The sequence below is a fragment of the Giraffa tippelskirchi genome, chromosome 11, assembly GCF_054371585.1.
Source record: "Giraffa tippelskirchi isolate mGirTip1 chromosome 11, T2T-mGirTip1v1.2.pri, whole genome shotgun sequence".
In the NCBI taxonomy this organism is placed as follows: domain Eukaryota; kingdom Metazoa; phylum Chordata; class Mammalia; order Artiodactyla; family Giraffidae; genus Giraffa; species Giraffa tippelskirchi.
This window is the reverse complement of record NC_137285.1, coordinates 20,551,896-20,571,884: the sequence shown is the minus strand read 5'-3', so window position 1 is coordinate 20,571,884 and position 19,989 is coordinate 20,551,896. Positions and strand designations below refer to the sequence as shown.

Below are 19,989 nucleotides of genomic sequence, written 5' to 3'. Positions count from 1 at the left end.
ATCGTCTGAGCCACTATTGCATTATATTAATAATACTCTTTAATATATCTCTCTCTCCTCATATATTAAAGAGTATTATTAATATAACGCAATATATTACAAACCCATATTTTAAAAACCAATATTCAAAACAAGAGTGCTCTGGGACTTCCCTAGTGGTCCAATAGCTAAGAACCTGCCTTCCAATGCAGGCGACGTGAGTTCGAACCCTGGTCAGGGAATTCAGAACCCCCTTGTCACTGGGCAACTAAGCCCTCTCACCCCAACAAAAGATCCTGCATAACATAACTAAGACCCAACACAGCCAAATAAATAATTTGGAAAAAAAAAAAGAGTGCTCTGAGATCATGCCAGAACATGCCTTTTCCCTCTACTCTTCCAGGTGGTCTTGTTCATGCCTACAGAATTCAGAGGTGATTCTCAGCCATTCTCCCTACGTCATCATCAACACAGGTGCCATCACCTCCAACTGGACCAACCAATCCTTCTGCCCAATTTTCCCCATTGCCCCGCCCCCCTTCTCCTCTCCAATCCACCGCCACTCATCATTCAACTCCCCCAGTGGCATTCAGAATAGTCTTCCAAACCTCCTAGCTCTGGGCCACCCAATCCTTTCCAACCTTCCTAAACATATCCAGTGTTCCAGAACGTTCCACCCCTCCACCATTGCTCTGGACAGCATGACTGCCTGGGATGTGCCCAGTGCCAGCTCACACCCGCCTGCGTGTCTCAGCTTGACACTCCTGACGTCAAGCTCACACTGAGATGTTCTGTGGCTATCTTATCTTCCTGCCGTGGGTGGGAGAGCCACCAGCCAGGAAAATGTTTCGTTCCTTTGCCACCCACGGTTCCAGCTCAATGGGTCAGACATGGTGGGTATCCAGTAAATACTCATTGAGCAGCTGAACAGACGTCACTATTGAATTCAACAGGACTGAAAACACGGAGAGAAAATCTTAAAAGATTTGTTTTCTGGAAGAATATTTTATCCCTGGTTGCTGGGCCTGATGAATTTAAACCATTCAAAGTGAGCAAGCGCCCTCTTGTGGCCACAAGCTGACAGTACATCACAGAAAAGAGTTTCGATTATGGAGTTCTGAGATCTCTTGCCTGGAGGTTTTTTCCCTCCTGACGACAGGCAAGGGGCACAAGAAACCATTCCAGTCAGAAAGCTAAGGTCGACAAATAGGTGACTCAGTAGCTCACTCAGAGGATTTAGCTTCTCCTCAAGCCAACCAGGTAACAGGAGCTGTAGATACATCAGGGAATTTGATTCCTCCCCCTGAAAATGAAAAGAGACATAAAAAACCCACGGACTAATATAACATGCGGTCCTTGATTGGACTGTGGTTAAAACAAACCAGCAGTCATTTGTACAGCAGGAAACCCTGTACACAAATGTTCACTGCAGCTTTATTCATTAGCAACGGAAAAAAGGAAACTGCCCAACTGTCCACCAACCAGAAACAGGATAATACGCGGCAAGGAAAAGGCCGAAGTTATTGAGATGCACACAGTGTGGGTGAGTATTAAACACTGTCCTGCGTTAGAGAAACCCCACATTCAACAGTACACATTGTACACTTCTATTTAAATGAAGTTCCAGAAGAGGTGATGGTAGGAAAAATTGGAACAGGGGTAGCCTGTGGTTGGGGGTTGGGGTTGCGGTTGCAAAAGGGGTCTGGGGGCACTTTCTGGGGTGATGATAATGTGTAACTTGATAGGGATTTGGGTTACACAGATGTACGCATTTGTCTTAACTCATCAAATGTTACACTTAAAACAAGTGTGTCATTACACAGGTAAATTTTACCCCAACAGGAAAAACAACAACAACAAAATTACTGAACGCTTATCCATGATGCCCCTGCTGAAGTGTTTTGGGGAAGGAGAATGCTGAGATCTGCACATTGCTTTGAAATGCTTTGAAATGCTTTGAAAAACTAAGAGGGATGAATGGACACACAGGCGGATAGGTACATGACAAAGCAAAAAGCAAGATGTTAACTACAGAACTAGTGGCGGTGGATATGTGTATGGATCGTCACTAAAATTCTTTCCATGTTTGAAAAAATTCATGATAAAATCTTGAGGGGATATTTGAATAGAGGCTGAGCATTATATGACTGAATAAATTCTGCTCATCTTTTATGAATGATGGTGCTGCTGTGGTTCATAGGAAAATGTCCTTATTTTCAAAGACAAATATTCAAGTATTTACAGGTGAAGTGTCGTAATATCTCAAACACATTAAAATGCTCTCCGAAGGGAAATGAAGGTAAAATTGCAAACTGTTAATAATTGTTACATCCACGTAATAGATGTAGGGGTGTCAATTATTCTGTTTTCCCTCTTTAAAATTTTTCATAATAAAAAGAAGACGTGCTCTCTCAAAGCACTTAGACTTCAACATCGAGTGAAAGTTCTGTGCCTTTTTCCTCACCTAGTTGCATCCTTATGTTTTTTGTTTTAAAAATTAGTTCTATATGAGGATGAAGAAAATCTGTTAATCAGGTGTAATCTGGTGATGAGCATCGCATAAGAAGGAAAATGTAAAGAGGATGAGTGAACAAGAAGATAAAAGACAAAATTAACCAGAAAGAATGTAATGAAAGGGGAGAGGACAGGTAAGTGTGGGAAGGAGGATATTTACCTGTTCCCATAATTCTGGACAGAATATTTGCAAATGTGCCCCTCCCCCACACTTCTTGTCTTGGTCGCTGGCATCACCTCATATCTACCTCCAAAGTCAAGACCGAGAGACTGCTCATCCACATCTCATGAGCCTCCAAGTCCAGGGTCCTCTGTCTCCTACACCTCTCTCTCCAATCAGTTAACCTTGTGCTCCTCAATGACCTTGTCTGTAAAATGAACGTGATGCCACCTGCTTCCTGAGTTGTTGCCAGGATCCAATACTATAGCACAGTGTGTCTGTGGTAGCCAGAGCATACAACTGTGTTTATCTCCCTTGTTCACCCCTCCCTGGAACTTAAGGCCTCTCCCAAGCTCTCTAACCACATCCCTCAGATGCTTCAAGTTCCAGTAATATGGTCTTACTTACACTTTCCCAAACGCATGTCATCACTTCATGCTCCAGGTCTTCATGTCAGTCAGCAGCTCTCGAAGTGTGGTCACCAGGGCAACAGCATCAGCACCAGCATCCCCTGGGAACTTGATAGAGACAAAAATTCTCAGGTGCCGCCCCGCACCCACTGAATCAGAAATTGGGCGTGGGGCTCGGGGATCTCTTTTCACGAGCCCTCCAGGTGATTTCTGAAGCACAGTGAGTTTTGAGAACTGCTGGGTTATCCTGTCTCCTCTGCTTGAAGTGCGCTTTTTCATCATCCCTGTCAAACTCCTACACATCCTTTAAAACCCTCCTGGAGGAAGCCTCTCTTGGATCTGTAGACCTATTCATTGGATCATGAATATAGGGCTATTCATGCTCACCTCTGCATTCACACTGTGCCTTGATCAGACTTCCGTGGGTGTTCTATGACCCTGTGTTATCGTGATTTGTTTGGAAGTCTTTTCAAGATTTTTTTTTTAATGTGGACCATTTTTAAAGTCTTTATTGAATTTGTTATAATATTGCTTTTATGTTTTGTTTTGTTTTTTTTAGCAGAGAGGCATGTGTGAATCCTAGCTCTCCAACGAGGGATCAAACCCATGACTCCTGCATTGGAAGGTGAAGACTTAACCACCGGACTGCCAGGGAAGTCCCCCTGGAAGTCTTTCTCTCCAACTAGGCTAAACAAATAACTAAAGAGTGTGTCTGATATCATCCTCTGTATTTTCAGCCCTTAGCAAGGTGCCTTTCACTCAGGGAGACACTCAAGTTCACCTACTTGAGCTGCCTCAAGCAGCAGGTTATCCAGATGAAGGAGGAAATTCCCTGATTGATAGAGCACCAGTTTGCCATTCAGGATACCTGGTGGTGGTGGTTTTTTTAAGTGTACATTTATTTTATTTGAAAATCATATATATCCATTCTTTGATTTCATTTATAGGAAGAGTCCAGTATTGACAGTGTTGTGACACCTTTAAATTTCTTAAATGCATTTTCTGATCATCTTTAAGCTGCAGTGATTTCCTTCCAAAGATGATAGCACTCTGCTTTCAATCCAGTCCAACAAATAACATGATGTGTGACGGGTACAGCCTAACAGTGGAGAAGACTGGCCAACATGCCTTTTTCAGGAGGTGCTGCTATTTATTAGAGGAGAGTCCTTGGCCAGGTTAAACTCTAATCACAGTAATGATGGCCATTATTTATGGTACGCCCCCCCTGCAAGGTTCCTATTTCATCTCCTTTCAGCTTTACAAGAGCCAGTTGCCATAGGTACAAATCTTATGCCTGTCTTACAGATGAGGAATCTGAGGCACAGAGAGGTCAAGCAACTGGCTCAAAATCACACAGCTAGGAAACAGGGGACCAAAATCAAAGCCAGGAAAAGTCCTTCAAAATCTGCTTCCACTATGATTTTTTTTCCCTGACTCTGCATTCTAAATATTTCTCCAAAATGCCATTCCCTTTTTGGGATCTCTTTTTTCATTGTGTTGAAATAGATATAACATTTATCATTTTAGTCTTCTTTTTCTCGACCTCACCGCGCGGCACATGGGATCTTAGTCCCCTGACCAAAGATCGAACCTGCACCCCTTGCACTGGAAGCATAGAGTCTAAATCACAGGCTGGCCAGAGATGTCCCAAGTTTAGCCATTTTTAAGCATATGGTTCAGCGGCATCAGGTATATTCAAATGTTATACAACCATCCCCACCATCTGTCACCACAACTTTTTCATCTTCCCCAAAACAAATTTTGTCCCCATTAAACACTAACTCCCCATTCCTCCTCCTCCAGTCCCTGGCAGCCACTCTTCTACTTTCCGTCTGTAAATCTGACCACTTTAGGTAGCTCATGTAAGTGGAATCATACAATATTTGTATGCTACTCAGCATAATGTCCTCAAATTCAATCATGTTGTATTCACAGCATGTGTAGGAATTTCCTTCCTATTGAAGGCTGAGTACTATCCCATTGTGTGGATAGACGCCATTGTGCTTATTTGTTCATCCACCAATGGACACTTGAGTTGTTTCTACCCTTTAGCAAGTATGAATCATGCTGCTTCTATGAACACAAGCATACAAATATCTGTTGGAGTCCCTGCTTTCAAATCTTTGGGGTTTGTACCCAGAAGTGGGATTGCATGATCTGATGGTGATTCCAGGAGACCGGGTTTCTTGGTTAGCTTTGCCCCCTCAGTTTTGCAAGTCACCCAACACCCTTTCCAGTGTCCTGTGCATAACATGGAGACAGAAAATCTTTTCCCCCTTTGAGTTACTATAACCATGACAATGATAAGTATGTTAAGACGGAGATGTCAGCTTCTATAAATTACAAAGGTGGCTTTATAGGAACTTCCCTGGTGGTCCAGAAGCAGGTTTGATTCCTGGTTGGGGAACCAAGGTCCCACATGCTGTGGAGCAAGTGAACCTGCTCACTGCAATGAAGACCCAGTGCAGTCAAAATTAAAGTATGTATATATATTTTAATATATATAATATAATAAAATACAGTAGAAGAAGATGGAGTTAATGATGATCTTAAACTTCCAAGGGTAGCTATAAAAAAATAATAAAAGTGGTTTATAAGTTCCCCATGTTGTTGCCTGGAGAGGGGGAAAAGGAGGCAGAGAAGAAGGAATATCTTTTAACCACCCATAAGCTCATAAGCTTTTCTGGTCTCTGAGCTAAAATACGCCCTACTGGGCTGCTATGCCGTTCAACCATCTTTTGAGCACTCTTATACACTTAACGGAAGTTTCTTTGGTCAGATAATGGTCATTGATGAGCCCCACAGGAAAATGAAAAGGGAAGACAATGTTAATCTGCTGGCACCCATGCTTGGGATGTGTAGAGCCAAAAAGAATTGCTTCATCAATAGGCTGTCTTATCAGAAACACTTGGCATGCTTCACCAAGCAGTTGTTTAAGAGTCTTTTTCAAAAACATTATCATCCGTGGTATGATTTACAGGCAATGGTCTGAGCTCTTGGAAGGAAATCTGTTTTTTCAAGCCACAGCACAAGTGAAGTAATGGTTTGTAACTCAATGATTTATAAGCTAGACTCTTAATTTTCATTTTATATTATCCCAAAGACATTGCCTGATGAACTCATATCCTGCTTCTGTTTTTTACATAACACTACCTGTGGTGGCACTAGTGGAAAAGAACCTGCCTGCCAATGCAGGAGATGTAAGAGACATGGGTTTGATCCCTGGGTCCAGAAGATCCCCTGGAGGAGGGCATGGCAACCCACTACAGTATTCTTGCCGGGAGAATTCCATGGACAGAAGAACCTGGCAGGCTGCAGCCCATGGGATGGCAAAGAGTCGGACACGACTGAAGTGACTTGGCATGCACCTCTCACAAAACTAAACCACAAAGTCTTCTTAGCATTATTAATTGTATCTTTAAATAATTTTTAAAATTTATTTTTGGCTGTGTGGGTCTTTGTTGCTGCATGAGTCTTCTCTAGTTGCAGAGAGCAGGGGCTACTCTCTAGTTTCAAAGTAAGGGCTCCTCATTGCGGTGGCTTCTCTTGTTTCGGACACGGGCTCTAGGGTGCTCGGGCTGCAGTGGACGTAGCACACAGGCTCAGTAGTTGTGGCTCTCGGGTTGTGGAGAACAGGCTTAATAGCTGTGGTACACAAGCTTAGTTGCTCCTCAGCATGTGGGATCTTCTCGGACCAGGGATCGAACCCGTGTCTCCTGCATTGGCACACAGATTATTTACCACTGAACCACCAGTGAAGCCTAATTAATTGTATCTTTTTATCTTTTAAATGAGTGATCATTGAAGGACTAGCCTAGACATAGCTAATAAAACTTAGAATTAACGAAGAACTTAAACATATGAAACAGAGGGGCATGAGAGTCAACATTTAACTTAGATAAGAAAGGCATAAATTGAACAGAGAAGGGGTTAAAACAGGACTGTGAAGTTTTGTAACATTCATAGTAGTTGCTTTCACAGCATTTGGGGTGGGTGGAACCAAAAAGATGCTTTACAGACAACAAAAATATTCTTAAAGTAATCCAGAGAACAGGTGTAGAATGGAAGTCTTTGCACTCCCCCTCTCCAAGAGGGAAAAAAATGTTTAGAAAGTTGTAGGGAAGTAGAGATGGAGAAGGGCATGGCAACCCACTCCAGTAGTCTTGCCTGGAGAAACCCATGGACAGAGGAGCCTGGTGGGCTACAAGTCCATAGGGTCCCGAAGAGTCATATGGGATGGAAGCGACTTAGCATGCACTCATGCAGGGAGGTAGGGAATCCAGATGGTTAAGAGCAAAGAACCTGTATCATAGCCCCTGACCCACCCCTTTTGACCACTAGAGGGGGCTATCCATGCATTTAAAGCCACAGCACTTCATTTTTCCAAGTGAAATGATTTGATTTTTAACTTGTTTGACCCAAAATAACCAAGGACTTAATTTTTGATCTCTCTAGCCACGTGACATGGAACTGTCAGGTTCTAAGAGCTCAACAGCTCTTATTTCCTTAGGTAGAATGACTTTGGCATTTGACTCTGCCATGCTAATAAAATGGATCTGGGCGGTTTTATTTAGTTTTATTCTAAAATGTATCTACTCTAGAAATAGGTGAGGGCGATTGAGAGGTACAAACTTCCATTTATTTACAAAATAAATGAGTCATGGGGAATGAAATGGACAACATGGGAAATAGAGCCAATAATATCTTTAAAAGATGTGTATGGTGACAGATGGTAACTACACTTAGCCTAGTGACCATTTTGTAATGTAAAGAAATATCAAATCACTATGTTGTGCACCTAGAACACAATATTGCAGGAAAATTATACTTCAATAATAGATGGATGGATGTATCAACTCTAATAAAGACAACAGCAACACTATTTCTAGTAAAAAGTAAATAATAAAGCAAACTGTTCTTCAGTCTGAGGATACATTCTTTTTGACAGGGACCATTTTTAAAGTCTTCATTGAATTTGTTACAGTATTGCTGGCATTCCCTGGTGGCACAGAGGGTAAAGCATCTGCCTACAATGCAGGAGACCCAGCTTCGATCCCTGGGTCGGGAAGATCCCCTGGAGAAGGAAATGGCAACCCACTCCAGTATTCTTGCCTGGAGAATCCCATAGACGGAGGAGCCTGGTAGGCTACAGTCCACGGGGTCCCAAAGAGTTGGACACGACTGAGCAACTTCACTTTCACAGTATTGCTTCTGTTTTATGTTTTGGCTTTTTGGCAGCAAGGCATGTGGGATCTTAGCCCACAGACCAGGGACCGAACCCGCACCCTCTGCATTGGAAGGTGAAGTCTTAGCCACTGGACCGCCAGGGAGGTTCCCTGAGAGCATTTTTTGTTTGTAAAAGGAAAATGAACATCTCTCACTACTTCATGGTCTTAACAAATACCCCAAACTATGCAGAGAACATAAACTTTTTACTGTATGATTAATACTCAACTGTGGTTGGAGGGCGTCACCGACTCAAAGGACATGAGTTTGAGCAAACTCCAGGAGATAGTGGAGGCCAAGGGTCTTGAAGAGTCAGACACGACTTAGTGACTGAACGGCTACAACAACAACATGAGTGAGTCAGCAACTTCTAGATGACTATTCTTTACCCAGGAGAAAGGAAAAAAAAAGAATGCCAGCTTGGCTTTTTTCCATCAAATAATTGGCTCTTTCCCAATTACCCACATAACTCGTTTGCTTAAGTAATGTCAGCTAATTTGATTATATTATTCAAGACTAAATCATGAAGGCAAATGAAATATAATTAACTCCAAAGCAAATGTATCTATTTTACTGTTCCATACTCAAGGGGGTTACTGAGTGATTGCTTCACCCCTTTGGTGTGCATATTAAAATTGTGTTGGGGGCTTCCCAGGTGGCTCCTTGGTAAAGAATCTGCCTGCCAATGCAGGAGACATGGGTTCAATCCCTGAGCTGGGAAGATCCCCTGAAGAAGAAAATGGCAATCCACTCCAGTATTCTTGCCTGGGAAATCCCATGGACAGAGGAGCCTGGTGGGCTACAGTCCATAGGGTCTCAAAGAGTCAGACACAACTTAGCAACTAAACAACAACAACAACACACACACACCATCTACCATTGCACTAAAATTGTGTCAGTACTCAGAGGCAGTGATCAGAGGGGCCCGAGGACTTCAGGAAACTTGAACACACATGATGTAGTGCGTGTTCTCTGAGAGTATGAAGAAAAGAAGAGAAGAGACCCCAGGTGATGCTTCAGAGCTGATGAGGATCACAAGCCACTTCCCTGCAGGGGTCCCTGACAACACTGGCCTCTCAAGCCTTCGAGGATGCTCCGCACTGAGCGCTGAGGTTGACAACAATCTGTTTCCCTGGCTTCTTGCAGTACAAGGATCTCTTGAAGATATTGATTAGCACTTTTCTTGCGGTGGAAAACACTTAATGCCGCAAAGAGTTATTCACACATCTCCCTGCCACTTGGTCTGAGTCGTCAGGTTTGCACCTTGGCGAACGTGAGATTAGAACACAGGGGAAATCAGGAAGAGACCCGAGAATGTCAACTAGCAAATGCCCTGGATGCGTGATCAAAGATGGCTCGAGTTCATGGGCTCTGGTTTTTTGCCCTTCCTTTCCTCAGAATGACTGTTCTGTAAATATTATTTCTGTGTATTCACATGGGGCAGAAATTTCATCTGGGGGACTTCCCTGGTGGTCCAGTGGTTAAGACTTCACCTTCCAGTGGTGTGGGTTCCATCCCCGGTCGGGGAGCTAAGATCCCACGTGCCTCGTGGCCAAAAAAACAAAACACAAAACAGAAGCAGTGTTGCAACAAATTCAATAAAGACTTTAGAAATGGTTCATATCAAAGCCATATATATTTAAATATACATTTTTTTTTAAATGAAATTTCTACTGGGCCGGTCTGGCCTGATATCATCCCAAACTCAGTCTCTGTAGGTGTGTGGTCAGTCTGGACCACCCTGGGACCTGGTCAGAAGGAGCCCCTGCCCTAGGGCCCATGCTTTAGACAGCCCCACTTGGACCCTCTTGGGGGGCATGGGTATGTGCCCACCTGGATCCCCGCCCTCATCGTTACCGGAGGTTTCTCCCCCAACAGCCCCGGCCTCAGTCCTTGGGCCCACACAGGCTTTTCCCAGGGTCCAGGCGCCCAGGAGTCCTGGGTCGGACTGTTCTGTGAACCCGGAACCTTCCCCCTCCCCGTTGCCTGGGGAGCATGTCACCAGGTGTGCAGCCTCTCTTTACTGCAGAAACCAGAAAGGTCTCCCTGCTTCCGGTCCAGCCCAACGGGCTGTCCACTCACCCTACCGAGGGTCTCCTTCACTCCCCTATGACACCCCTCCCCTGAACACTAGAGCCCCTTCCCCTCCTTTCCTCAGGCAGGGGTGCCAAGTTTGGCAAATGAAAATAGAAGGCACTTGGTTAGATGTGAATCTCAGTTTAATGAACAAACGATGAATAAGTTTTAGCATCAGTAAGTAAGATATCTGAAAATCAAATGTAACCAGGCATTCTGCACTTCATTAGGCAACCTTATCTAAGGGTGGCTCCTCGGGATCCAGGGGGCCCCTCCTCTGCCCCCCCCACAACTCCCTGGGGTCTTTGCTGCATGCTACAGGTAATCCTTATTTTTTCAAAATGACTCAGCACAAGGATATGTGAAATGAACAAGAACAAAAAATGGTCTTGATAAAGATCAAGCATATTGAGTTCAAAGGCTTGGTTTATGGTTTTTCTTTAATATTTATTCATTTGGCTGTGCTAGGTCTTAGTTGTGGCACGTGGGATCTTTGATCTTCGTTGCAGCATGTGAACTCTTTAGTTGTGGCAGGTGCAGCATGTGAGATCTAGTTCCCTGACCAGGGATCGAACCTGGGCCCCCTGCATTAGGAGCGTGATGTCTTAGCCACCGGACCACCAGAGAAGTCCCTGGCTCAGTTCACTTTTAAAGTTTCTTACCTAATAGATGAATTTAAGGCTATAAAAATTTTTACTCATTTCCATCACAACTGAGATACGTTACACGGTACTGTCACTGCCATCCATCTCTAAATCATTTGTACGTGCACTGATTTCCTGGTTAGCTGTCAACCTGAAGGGGAAGGGGATGTTTTGCTAGTTTTTTGTAAATCTACAAGTGGATAGGATTTTTGTCTCCTTCTCAGCACCTTTGATTTGTAAGATGTTTTACAGTCAGAGGATGTGGCCTGCGGGATTTATGCATTTTGGAATCTGGTGAGATTTTCTTTCTGGCATAAAACATGGTGAGTTTTTATGAATGCTCCAAGAGGGTTTGTCGGCACAAAGTTCATAGACAGCTGATAGATCAAGTTTGTTAACAGTGATGGTTGATTTTTGTCTAATTGATTTGCAGATTTCTGAGATATGAGGATTAATATATTCTCTTGTGGTCGGGAATTAATTTCTCACTGTACCTCTAAACACATAAACTCTTTCAAAGCTATGTTTTTAGTTGAATAAAGGTACATAACTATTTACCTTGACAAATTATTCCCTGCATAAATGGACGCTTTTTACCTTGCATTTTATTGGCAAGGCTGGTACCACTGGCTTTCTGTTAATATTTTCCTGGTATGTTTTTTCACTTCCGTATTTTCAACCTTTTGTGTCACTTCTTTCTTGTACGTGGTCTGTTATAATCAACCTGTACACCTATTTGTGGTGAAGTTTACCATTCAACTTGAAAATGTCCAGAAACAGCAAAATTTAATCCATTCATATTATAATGAAAACTGAAAGTGTTAGTCGCTCAGTCAACTCTTTGTGATGCTATGGACTACATAGCCCACGAAGCTCCTCTGTCCATGGAATTCTCCAGGCAAGAATACTGTAGTGAGTTGCCATTCCCTTCTCCAGGGGCTATTCCTGACCCAGGGATTGAACCCTTATCTCCTGCATTGCAGGCTGATTCTTTACAGTCTGAGCCATCAGGGCCTCACTATGGTGAATACTATGTTGACATCTACTCCTGCTATCTTTATTTTTTTTAAGATTTTTTGGTGTGGGCCATTTTTAAAGTCCTTACTGAATTTGTCACAATTTTGCTTCTGTTTTATGTTTTGGCTTTTTGGCCCTGAGACATGTGGGATCTTAGTTCCCCAACCAGGGATCAAACCTGCAACCCCTGTGTTGGAAGGAAGTCTTGACCACTGGACTGCCAGGGAAGTCCCTTGCCATCTTATTTTATACTTCTCTTTCTTTTGATTTCTTCTCCTGATGTGTACTGGATCGAGTGAGCTGCCTTGGCATACAGTACGTAGAAAACTGATTCTTCTCCAAACACTGTTGGCAACAATGACGCTGTGTGGCCTGCTGATGGCTAGTTGAAATCTCCAGCTAATTCCTCACAAGATGTTAGGGGGAGGACTTACCCTCTGGACTAAGCCCCTGTGGGTCTTGAGCTTATTTCAGAAAGGGAGGGGATGTGCAAGGACAGAGGAGCACCAGGGTAGAAAGGACATTTTGGTGAACAGACAGGCTGAAGGCTCAAGGTGATCGCTTTAACCATGAATAGGGAGATATTTCCTTAATTTGGTACACCAAGCAAGTGAAGGGGGACACAGGAATTAAACATGGAAGGACACAACACCAAGTGATGCGAATAGGTTTATTTGAATCTAAGTACAACCCATCCCAGCACTGGGGCCCTCACTCCAATTTTACATCAGGAATTGCCTCTCCTGCAACTAAGAGCCAGACTCAGCTGTGGCTCCAGCATTTTCCATACATGGAGCTGACTCCTCACGTGTCCAGCCAGTCCTTCTGAAGGACCTAGCTGTTCTCACCTACACAGACTCCCTCACATTGTTCACAGGACTTTTCTCCTGAGCACAGGACACCATATTGTAACACAGGCTTGCACCGCGCCCACTGTGACAGGGACATGCAGACCTTTCACCTTATGCCAACAGTGTCTTCTTTCCTCACGACACAGCACAGGGTTCCTTTTTTTTAAACTATTTTTTACCCGGCTTTCGGTTCATCCCAGTGACCCACCGCTGTTCTGACCTCTTAGGTGTCACTTTGCCCAAGGTCCCCGCACAACAAATAACTGTGTGGCCCAATCAGAAAGTTCTTCTCAGTCAGTGCTCTTTATCCATTAGAGTCACAAGTGAAATTGAAAAGACTGCCTTCCTTGAAAAACGCCTATACCCACAGGTACACAAAGCTCTGCATACAGTTTAAGAAGGTTCCAGATCTCTTTGAGACCCATCTATAGATCCTGGGTTTAAAAACTCAACATGACACTCCCACTCTAATTCATGATGCAGAGAAGATCTGGGCCAAGACCAGCTTTACAGAAGAGGAGGCCAAGTCAGGGTGAACCCACTATCTGAAGCAGTATGGGGGAGCAGGACTGATGGGGTACATGCAAAACAGGCTATAAATTGTGTAAATTCATCTGAAAATCAGAAAGAGCAACATACCTGTGCTATTATCTTATTCTAAAAATGTATTTTATTTGCATCTATTATACCTGTTTGCTGTTTAGTCACTAAGTCACGTCTGATTCTTTGTGACCCTGCAGACTATAGCCCATCAGGCTCCTCTGTCCATGGGATTTCCCAGGCAAGAATATTGGAAGGGGTTGCCATTTCCTTCTCCAATATTATACCTACATCTGAACAATGAAAGCGCTTTGGTTCAACGGGTCACAGTCCACCAAGACCTCTGCTGACACATGTAACAAACACAAGGCCCTGAAATCTCCAGATTTGCTCATGTGCCTCTTAATATTTTAAAACATGGGGGGAGAATGATTTATTTAAAATGTCTTTGTGTCCTTTTGACCTCAGAATTGCTCTACCTTATGCATACCAGGAGGGGAAACCAAGTGGTAACACCTGGAGGCCTACCTGCCCGCAGGGTTTGGATGACACTAGCTAGTGGGACCTGGAAGCTCTCCCGGAATTTCTGAGACCCTTGGAGTGTGTGTCTCAGAGCTGCCCTCCCCGGCCTCAGAACTACTTAAGTGTGGTACTTAGGTGTTCTGCCCCACTTCAGGCTGGACACAGCATTTGGCCCTCTTTAAGTTTCCATAAGAAATCTGCTCAGACTGAGCATCCCAAGACCTCAGGGGGAAGGATTCTGTGGTTGCGAGGGTCCATACAGGACAGCGTGCAACCAGACACCATCCTACTCCGCTGGGTCCCTCTCTTCAACTCCCTTCCCAAGTCCACTCTGTATCTTCTCATCTCAGACTATACTGGGACACTCGAGTTCTTTGCTTTATCACCACGTGGAGCCATTCAGCCTTCTCCAGGTCCCACCCCAAATGCAGATGTCCAGACCCATCACAGTGCTCAACAGGACAAAAGAACTCTGGATAACATGACTCATCTTCCTTAATAGGCAACTGGGATTAATAATAATTATGTTATATTACTAAAGGTTAGGCACTTCACGGGCTTTCCAGGTGGCACCAGTGGTGAAGAATCTGCCCGCCAATGCAGGAGACGTAAGAGATGCAGCCTCTATCCGTGGGTCACGAAGATCCCCTGGAGGCGGGCATGGCAACCCACTCCAGTATTTTTGCCTGGAGAATCCCATGGACAGAGGAGCCTGGCGGGCTACAGTCCATAGGGTTGCGAAGAGTCAGACACGACTGAAGAAACTTAGCACACAAGTACTTTATATGTGTTTATTTCATTTTCTCAAATATCTCCCAGGTTAGGTTATTTTCAAAACCATTTTACAAATGAGAAACCTGAGGTTCAGAGAAGTTAAGCTCAAGGTCACCGAGTAAGGGCTCTATCACCTTCAGGCTCCCCGCCCCTCTTCATCTCAATCCGTGTACCAACTCGGCGATACTACTTATACTGATAATCTGCCTCCTGCCCTGTGATGGTATCAACCTCTCTCTCACCTATTCCTCAGGGATTGATTTCACCATTGAGTACTTTTTCTATCTTATGATATTTGCTTTCACTTAATTATTTTCAAACTGCTGAGGATAACAGCAAGCCGTACAGAAAACACTGCTTAATAATTTAAATTTGGGGGAATAACTGAACCAAGAGTTGGAAGGCCCCTGGGAAGGCACTAGGAAACTGGGAAGTGAGCCGTGACTTCTCGCGCTCATACTGGAACCCCTAGCAGGCACAGGAGTGACTTGATGGGTGAACGTGACTGCAAGTGGGACCTCTCTGCCCCACCCCACTCACACTTAAAGGGTTGTCTGGATTACTTCCGCCTCAACCAGAAGTGGAGCACAGACTCGCCCCAAGAGGCAGATGGATGCCAGATCCACTATCGGAGACCGTGGCTCGGGTCTGGGCCACCACTGCTTAGCTGAGAGGTGTCGGGCCTTAGCAGGGGTGAGTGACAGCCATCACGAGCCACCGCAGGGCTTGCAAAGTGAAACAGAAGCCTATGGGCAGCATTCAGATAACTGCTGTTTAGTTGCTCAGTCGTGTCCAACTCTTTGCGACCCCGTGGACGTATAGCCCACAAGGCTCCTCTGACCATGGGAGTTCCCAGGCAAGAATACTGAAGTGGGCTGCCATTTCCTTAACACAAATATCAAAATGGGTCACACAGGAAATGTGAATTCATTGGTAACCTTTAAAAATAATTAAATTTTAAGTAAAAATCTGGATTGTTGGTTTTTCCTTAAAAGAGCAGACCACGCAGGACCCTGAGGCCTCGTTTCCACCATGGAAACAAACGGCTATGGCTGAGCAGGCCATCCACTCAGGAAGGTGGGCTTTCTCCAGTCTGCCACAGACCTCATGACTCCTTGGTCAACTGCTTGTCCCCTGGGCCAGGGTGTCCTCACAACTTGGTTTGCTGGGATGGTCCCAGTTTAGGCTTGTCCATGTTTGAGTATTAACAGCAACCTCCTCACTATATCATATGGTCACCTAGACATAACGCACAAGCCCACCCCTACCATACACACACATACAGACACACACACACAGACCACCAAATTCATACCACCATATGTCAAGCACAGAACCCTGTTATAAAGTGATTTTATTAAATTGATTTGGACATACTGTAGGTCAAATAATATTTTCCAAAGATAACAATTATGGACTTTAAAGCTCGACATAAAATTAGTAGCTTCAAAAGTGTTAGTCATATTCCCCAGCAACGGCATGATAAAATAATTCAACTATGTAGAAATATAGAACTCTAGGACTAGCTGGAAACTCGGAAATCATTTAGCCTAATGTCCTCATTTTGTAAGTGAGAAAACTAGACTCAAAGATTAAGCGATTTTGCCCAAGCTCACATACCTAATAGTAATAAAGCTAGAAATCAAACCAATTTTTCCTAAAACTAAAATTCTATCAATGATATTTCAACTGGCTCGCTATCAACTAAAAGTCTAGGCTTTTCTCTAATGCTCCACACTACTGTGACATGGAAGAGTGTTAAGACACTACAGTAAATCGTAGTCGAGGAATTCAGGCCTGGAAGGGGCTTTATCAAATAACTAAGACAGCCTTCTCTTCGCAAAAAGGAGGAAAATTACGTGAAGTGACTTCCCAAAGGCTGGTTGACAGAGCTATCCAGATGAAAATTCAGATGGTAACACATGTACCCCCCCACCCCAAATCCCATCTTCTACTTTCACCCACTCAGTTATGTGCTCCTTTTAAATCTCCTTTATGCACTGAAGTTTTAGTTATACAAAAACCCCTTCCAGTCAAACAGAAGAAATTAATTCAAATATGAAGAGAAAATCAAGCTTTGTTTCCTATTTCGGTGCCTATTCGGGTAGTTCATTTTCCAACCTCTCAAGACAGTGGACACTGCTAACCTGATCACCCAGTTCAGAGCTTTCAAAAAGCCTTAATTTCCCCCAAGGACTTCCTGAGCAAAAAGGACTACATGTGGGAAATCAATGAAAACAGGAATGAGGAGAGAAACAAAGTTCAAAATTAGTTGCTTTTTGTTGTCATTGGGGACTTTTGGTCTTCTAAACATTCCTGGAGTTCCTCCACATGAGTTTTTAATATCAATCTAGCCAAAAAAAAAAAAAAAAAAAAAGGGCCTATAAACGTCAGGATACTGAGCTTTCAGCATCTCCCCCGCCCCGCTGCTCACTACACTCACCACCGGGCCGCGCCTTCTGCTCTGCCCAATGCGCACGCACAGCCGCCCCAACTGTGGGCACCTGCGCTCCGCAGCTGCCCCTGCGCCACCCTTGCCCGCACAAAGGCCTCCCTGACTGCTATCTACCGCCGCCCCCCACCCCCACCCCTCTAAATCATCACCCTAGGTTATTTTCTCCATAGCACTTAATCACTATCTCATACTACGGTATTTGTTTACTTGCTTATTATCGGTCTCCTCTACCAGAAGTCAACTCCACGAGTAGGGCCCTTGTCTGTCTTACTCAGTGGTATCCCCCGCAAGGGGCACAGTGCCTGGCACATAGGAGGTGTTCAATAAATACTTGTCCAATGAATGAATAAAGAAAAGGAGAGGTGAACAGAGACATTCCTGCCTACAAAGGAACGGATATGTAATCCTACACGTTATTGCCCAAAATTACAGAAACAGAAACTATTATTAGGGATGCCTCCTACCATCCACTTCTCCTAGGGAAAGTGGCTCCACATGTTACTAAAGGAGCCCCAGAGGGCAGTTCTGGATGGAGAAAAGTCCTAACTCCGCTCACTTCCTCCTCCCTATTTACATTCAGCTATTTCCCCCCCCAAAAAAAACCCCAAAAATATTCAAGTTAAAAATATGTGATGTAGCCACTAGAAAATTAAGTCTAACATAGTGACACAGTGATTAGCAGAATTCACAAAATTAAAGTTCAAGGGCATGTATGCTTGCCAATGATTTTCTCTGATAGGCAAAGTAAGTGGCCATCATGAGTCACCTAAAACCTAAAATGAAATTTGATGCCATCTAGGAAGGGGTGGATATTTATGGGCATTTGGAGGATACACGGGTAAAGTGAGTGCAGAAGTAATGGGGTACATGGACAGATATGGAGAGGCTAAACCAAGTGGTAACCTCTGAAGTACCAGAACACTACTTGGTGGGAGCTGGCCGTTTTCAAATGCATTCACCGGTATGCTGGGATCAAGAGAAGGAAGGGCGTTGAGTTCCTGAAATGGGGCAGTACTGGGGGTAACATTTGGGTAAAGTGTACACAGAAGGTGACTTGGGAGGCTGCACAACGACCAGGGTTTCCTGTGAATCCCAGGAAACACACACCCACGACTGGGACCTCACAGCCTGCCCTGGGCGCACACTCACAAGAGCTCCAGATTCACAAGTTGTGGAACACACTTGGCATGAATCCAAAACCTCACCCTCACGCATGCCTCCTGAAAAACAATGTTCTGCTGGGTCCTGCTGTAAAAATTTCTTGGATCAATGTAGGTATTTACAGGGTTTTTCCTTCCTAGTGGCACTTATGGGTTTTAAGAATTTTTTTTTAACTCTTAGCAAAACGCTTTATATAACTGATATTTTGAGATGGTTTCTCTCCTTTGTGTGCACTCTCTGGTGGATGCAGAGGCTGGTGCTCTGACTGAAGGCCTTCCCACACTCATCACACTTAAAAGGTTTCTCCCCGGTGTGCACTCTCTGATGGATGCAGAGGCTGGAGCTCTGGCTGAAAGCCTTCCCACACCCACAGCACCTATAGGGCTTCTCCCCAGTGTGCACTCTCTGATGGATGCAGAGGCTGGAGCTCTGGCTGAAGGCCTTCCCACACTCATAGCATTTATAGGGCTTCTCTCCTGTGTGGACTCTCTGATGCATGCAGAGGCTGGAAGTGTGCCTGAAGGCCTTCCCACACTCTTCACATTTAAAGGGCTTCTCTCCGGTGTGCACTCTCTGATGCATGCAGAGGTTTGAACTATTGCTAAAGCCCCTTCCACACTCACTACATACATAGGGTTTCTCACCTGTATGAACTCTCATGTGAATCTGCAGGTGTGAGCTCCAATTGAAGGCTTTGCCACACTCGTAACACTTATAGGGCTTCTCCACTGTGTGGATTTTCTTATGTCTGTTAAGTTTGGTCGTAGTACTAAAATCCTTACCGCAATCGTCACATTTATAGACCTTCTCTCCTGTGTGGTCTCGCCAATGAATATGAAGTTCTGATATATGAAAGAAACCCTTGTCACACTTGTCACATTTATGGGGCTTCTCAGCAGTGTGAATTTTCTGATGCATAAAAAGATCTGCTCTCTCAGAGAAAAACTCCCTGCACATGGGGCACTTGTAGATCATGGTTCCTATTTGGTATCGTGATTTAGAGATTTCCTTACAACGACTACAGTTACAGGCGGCTGTCTCAGAGTCTCTCATTTGGCCATGTTGGCGTTTATCTCAAGCTGGCTCTATGCGGGAGGTCTGAGGTCGGCCTAAGCTTTTCCCTGCCTGTCTTTCTATGGAAGGTTTCTTCCTGCATAGTGTTCCTCACTCAGTATTATTATTGATTATAAAGTGACATGTACATCCACATCAAATCTGGAACTCGTTAACACAGCACTTTCTTTTAGATCCTGAGCTGTCAACATTCCAAGAGGCTGCCAAGGTGCAAACCTTTGCGCTTTAAAGCCTCTGGAATCTTCCTCTTGCAGAATAATCTCGTTCGTCTCACTTGCAGGGAAAGGCCTGCCCAGTGTCCCCTGCGGCCAAGGGCGCGATCCTGCGTGCTGGCCTCGGTCCCCGGGAGCCTCCCCTTGCAGAGTCACTATGACATCCTGCCTCCTTCGCATCAGACAGGAGCCTCCCAGGAAGCAAGCACAGTGGGTCCAGGTGTGTCAATCTTTCCTCGTAAGGCCTCCCTGCACGGCTGTCGCTCTGGAGGTCTCCTGTAATAGAAACATAAATACAAACACTGAAAACTCCTGTCTCGTCCAGAAAATTGCCATGGATTCTATAATTAATTTCCAATAAGCGAGACAGCGGT

General features: G+C 44.4%; 2 protein-coding genes across 16 annotated transcripts in view; both read right to left on the bottom strand.

The window, feature by feature from the left end:
* Window positions 1–19,989, bottom strand: part of RFLNA (refilin A) — a 279,104-nt gene that overhangs the window by 226,695 nt on the left and 32,420 nt on the right. For all 3 annotated transcript variants that reach the window (XM_081540485.1, XM_081540486.1, XM_081540484.1), the window contains one exon: window positions 3,062–3,171. The gene's annotated coding sequence lies outside the window, so the exon portion shown is untranslated. The remainder of the gene's footprint in view (window positions 1–3,061; window positions 3,172–19,989) is intronic.
* The window catches only part of ZNF664 (zinc finger protein 664), a 36,360-nt gene continuing 32,420 nt past the window's right edge, over window positions 16,050–19,989 (bottom strand). For all 13 annotated transcript variants that reach the window (XM_081540497.1, XM_081540496.1, XM_081540493.1 and 10 more), the window contains one exon: window positions 16,050–19,891. In XM_081540497.1, the coding sequence (XP_081396623.1) occupies window positions 18,519–19,382 (864 nt within the window). In that variant the 5' untranslated portion in view covers window positions 19,383–19,891 and the 3' untranslated portion in view covers window positions 16,050–18,518. The remainder of the gene's footprint in view (window positions 19,892–19,989) is intronic.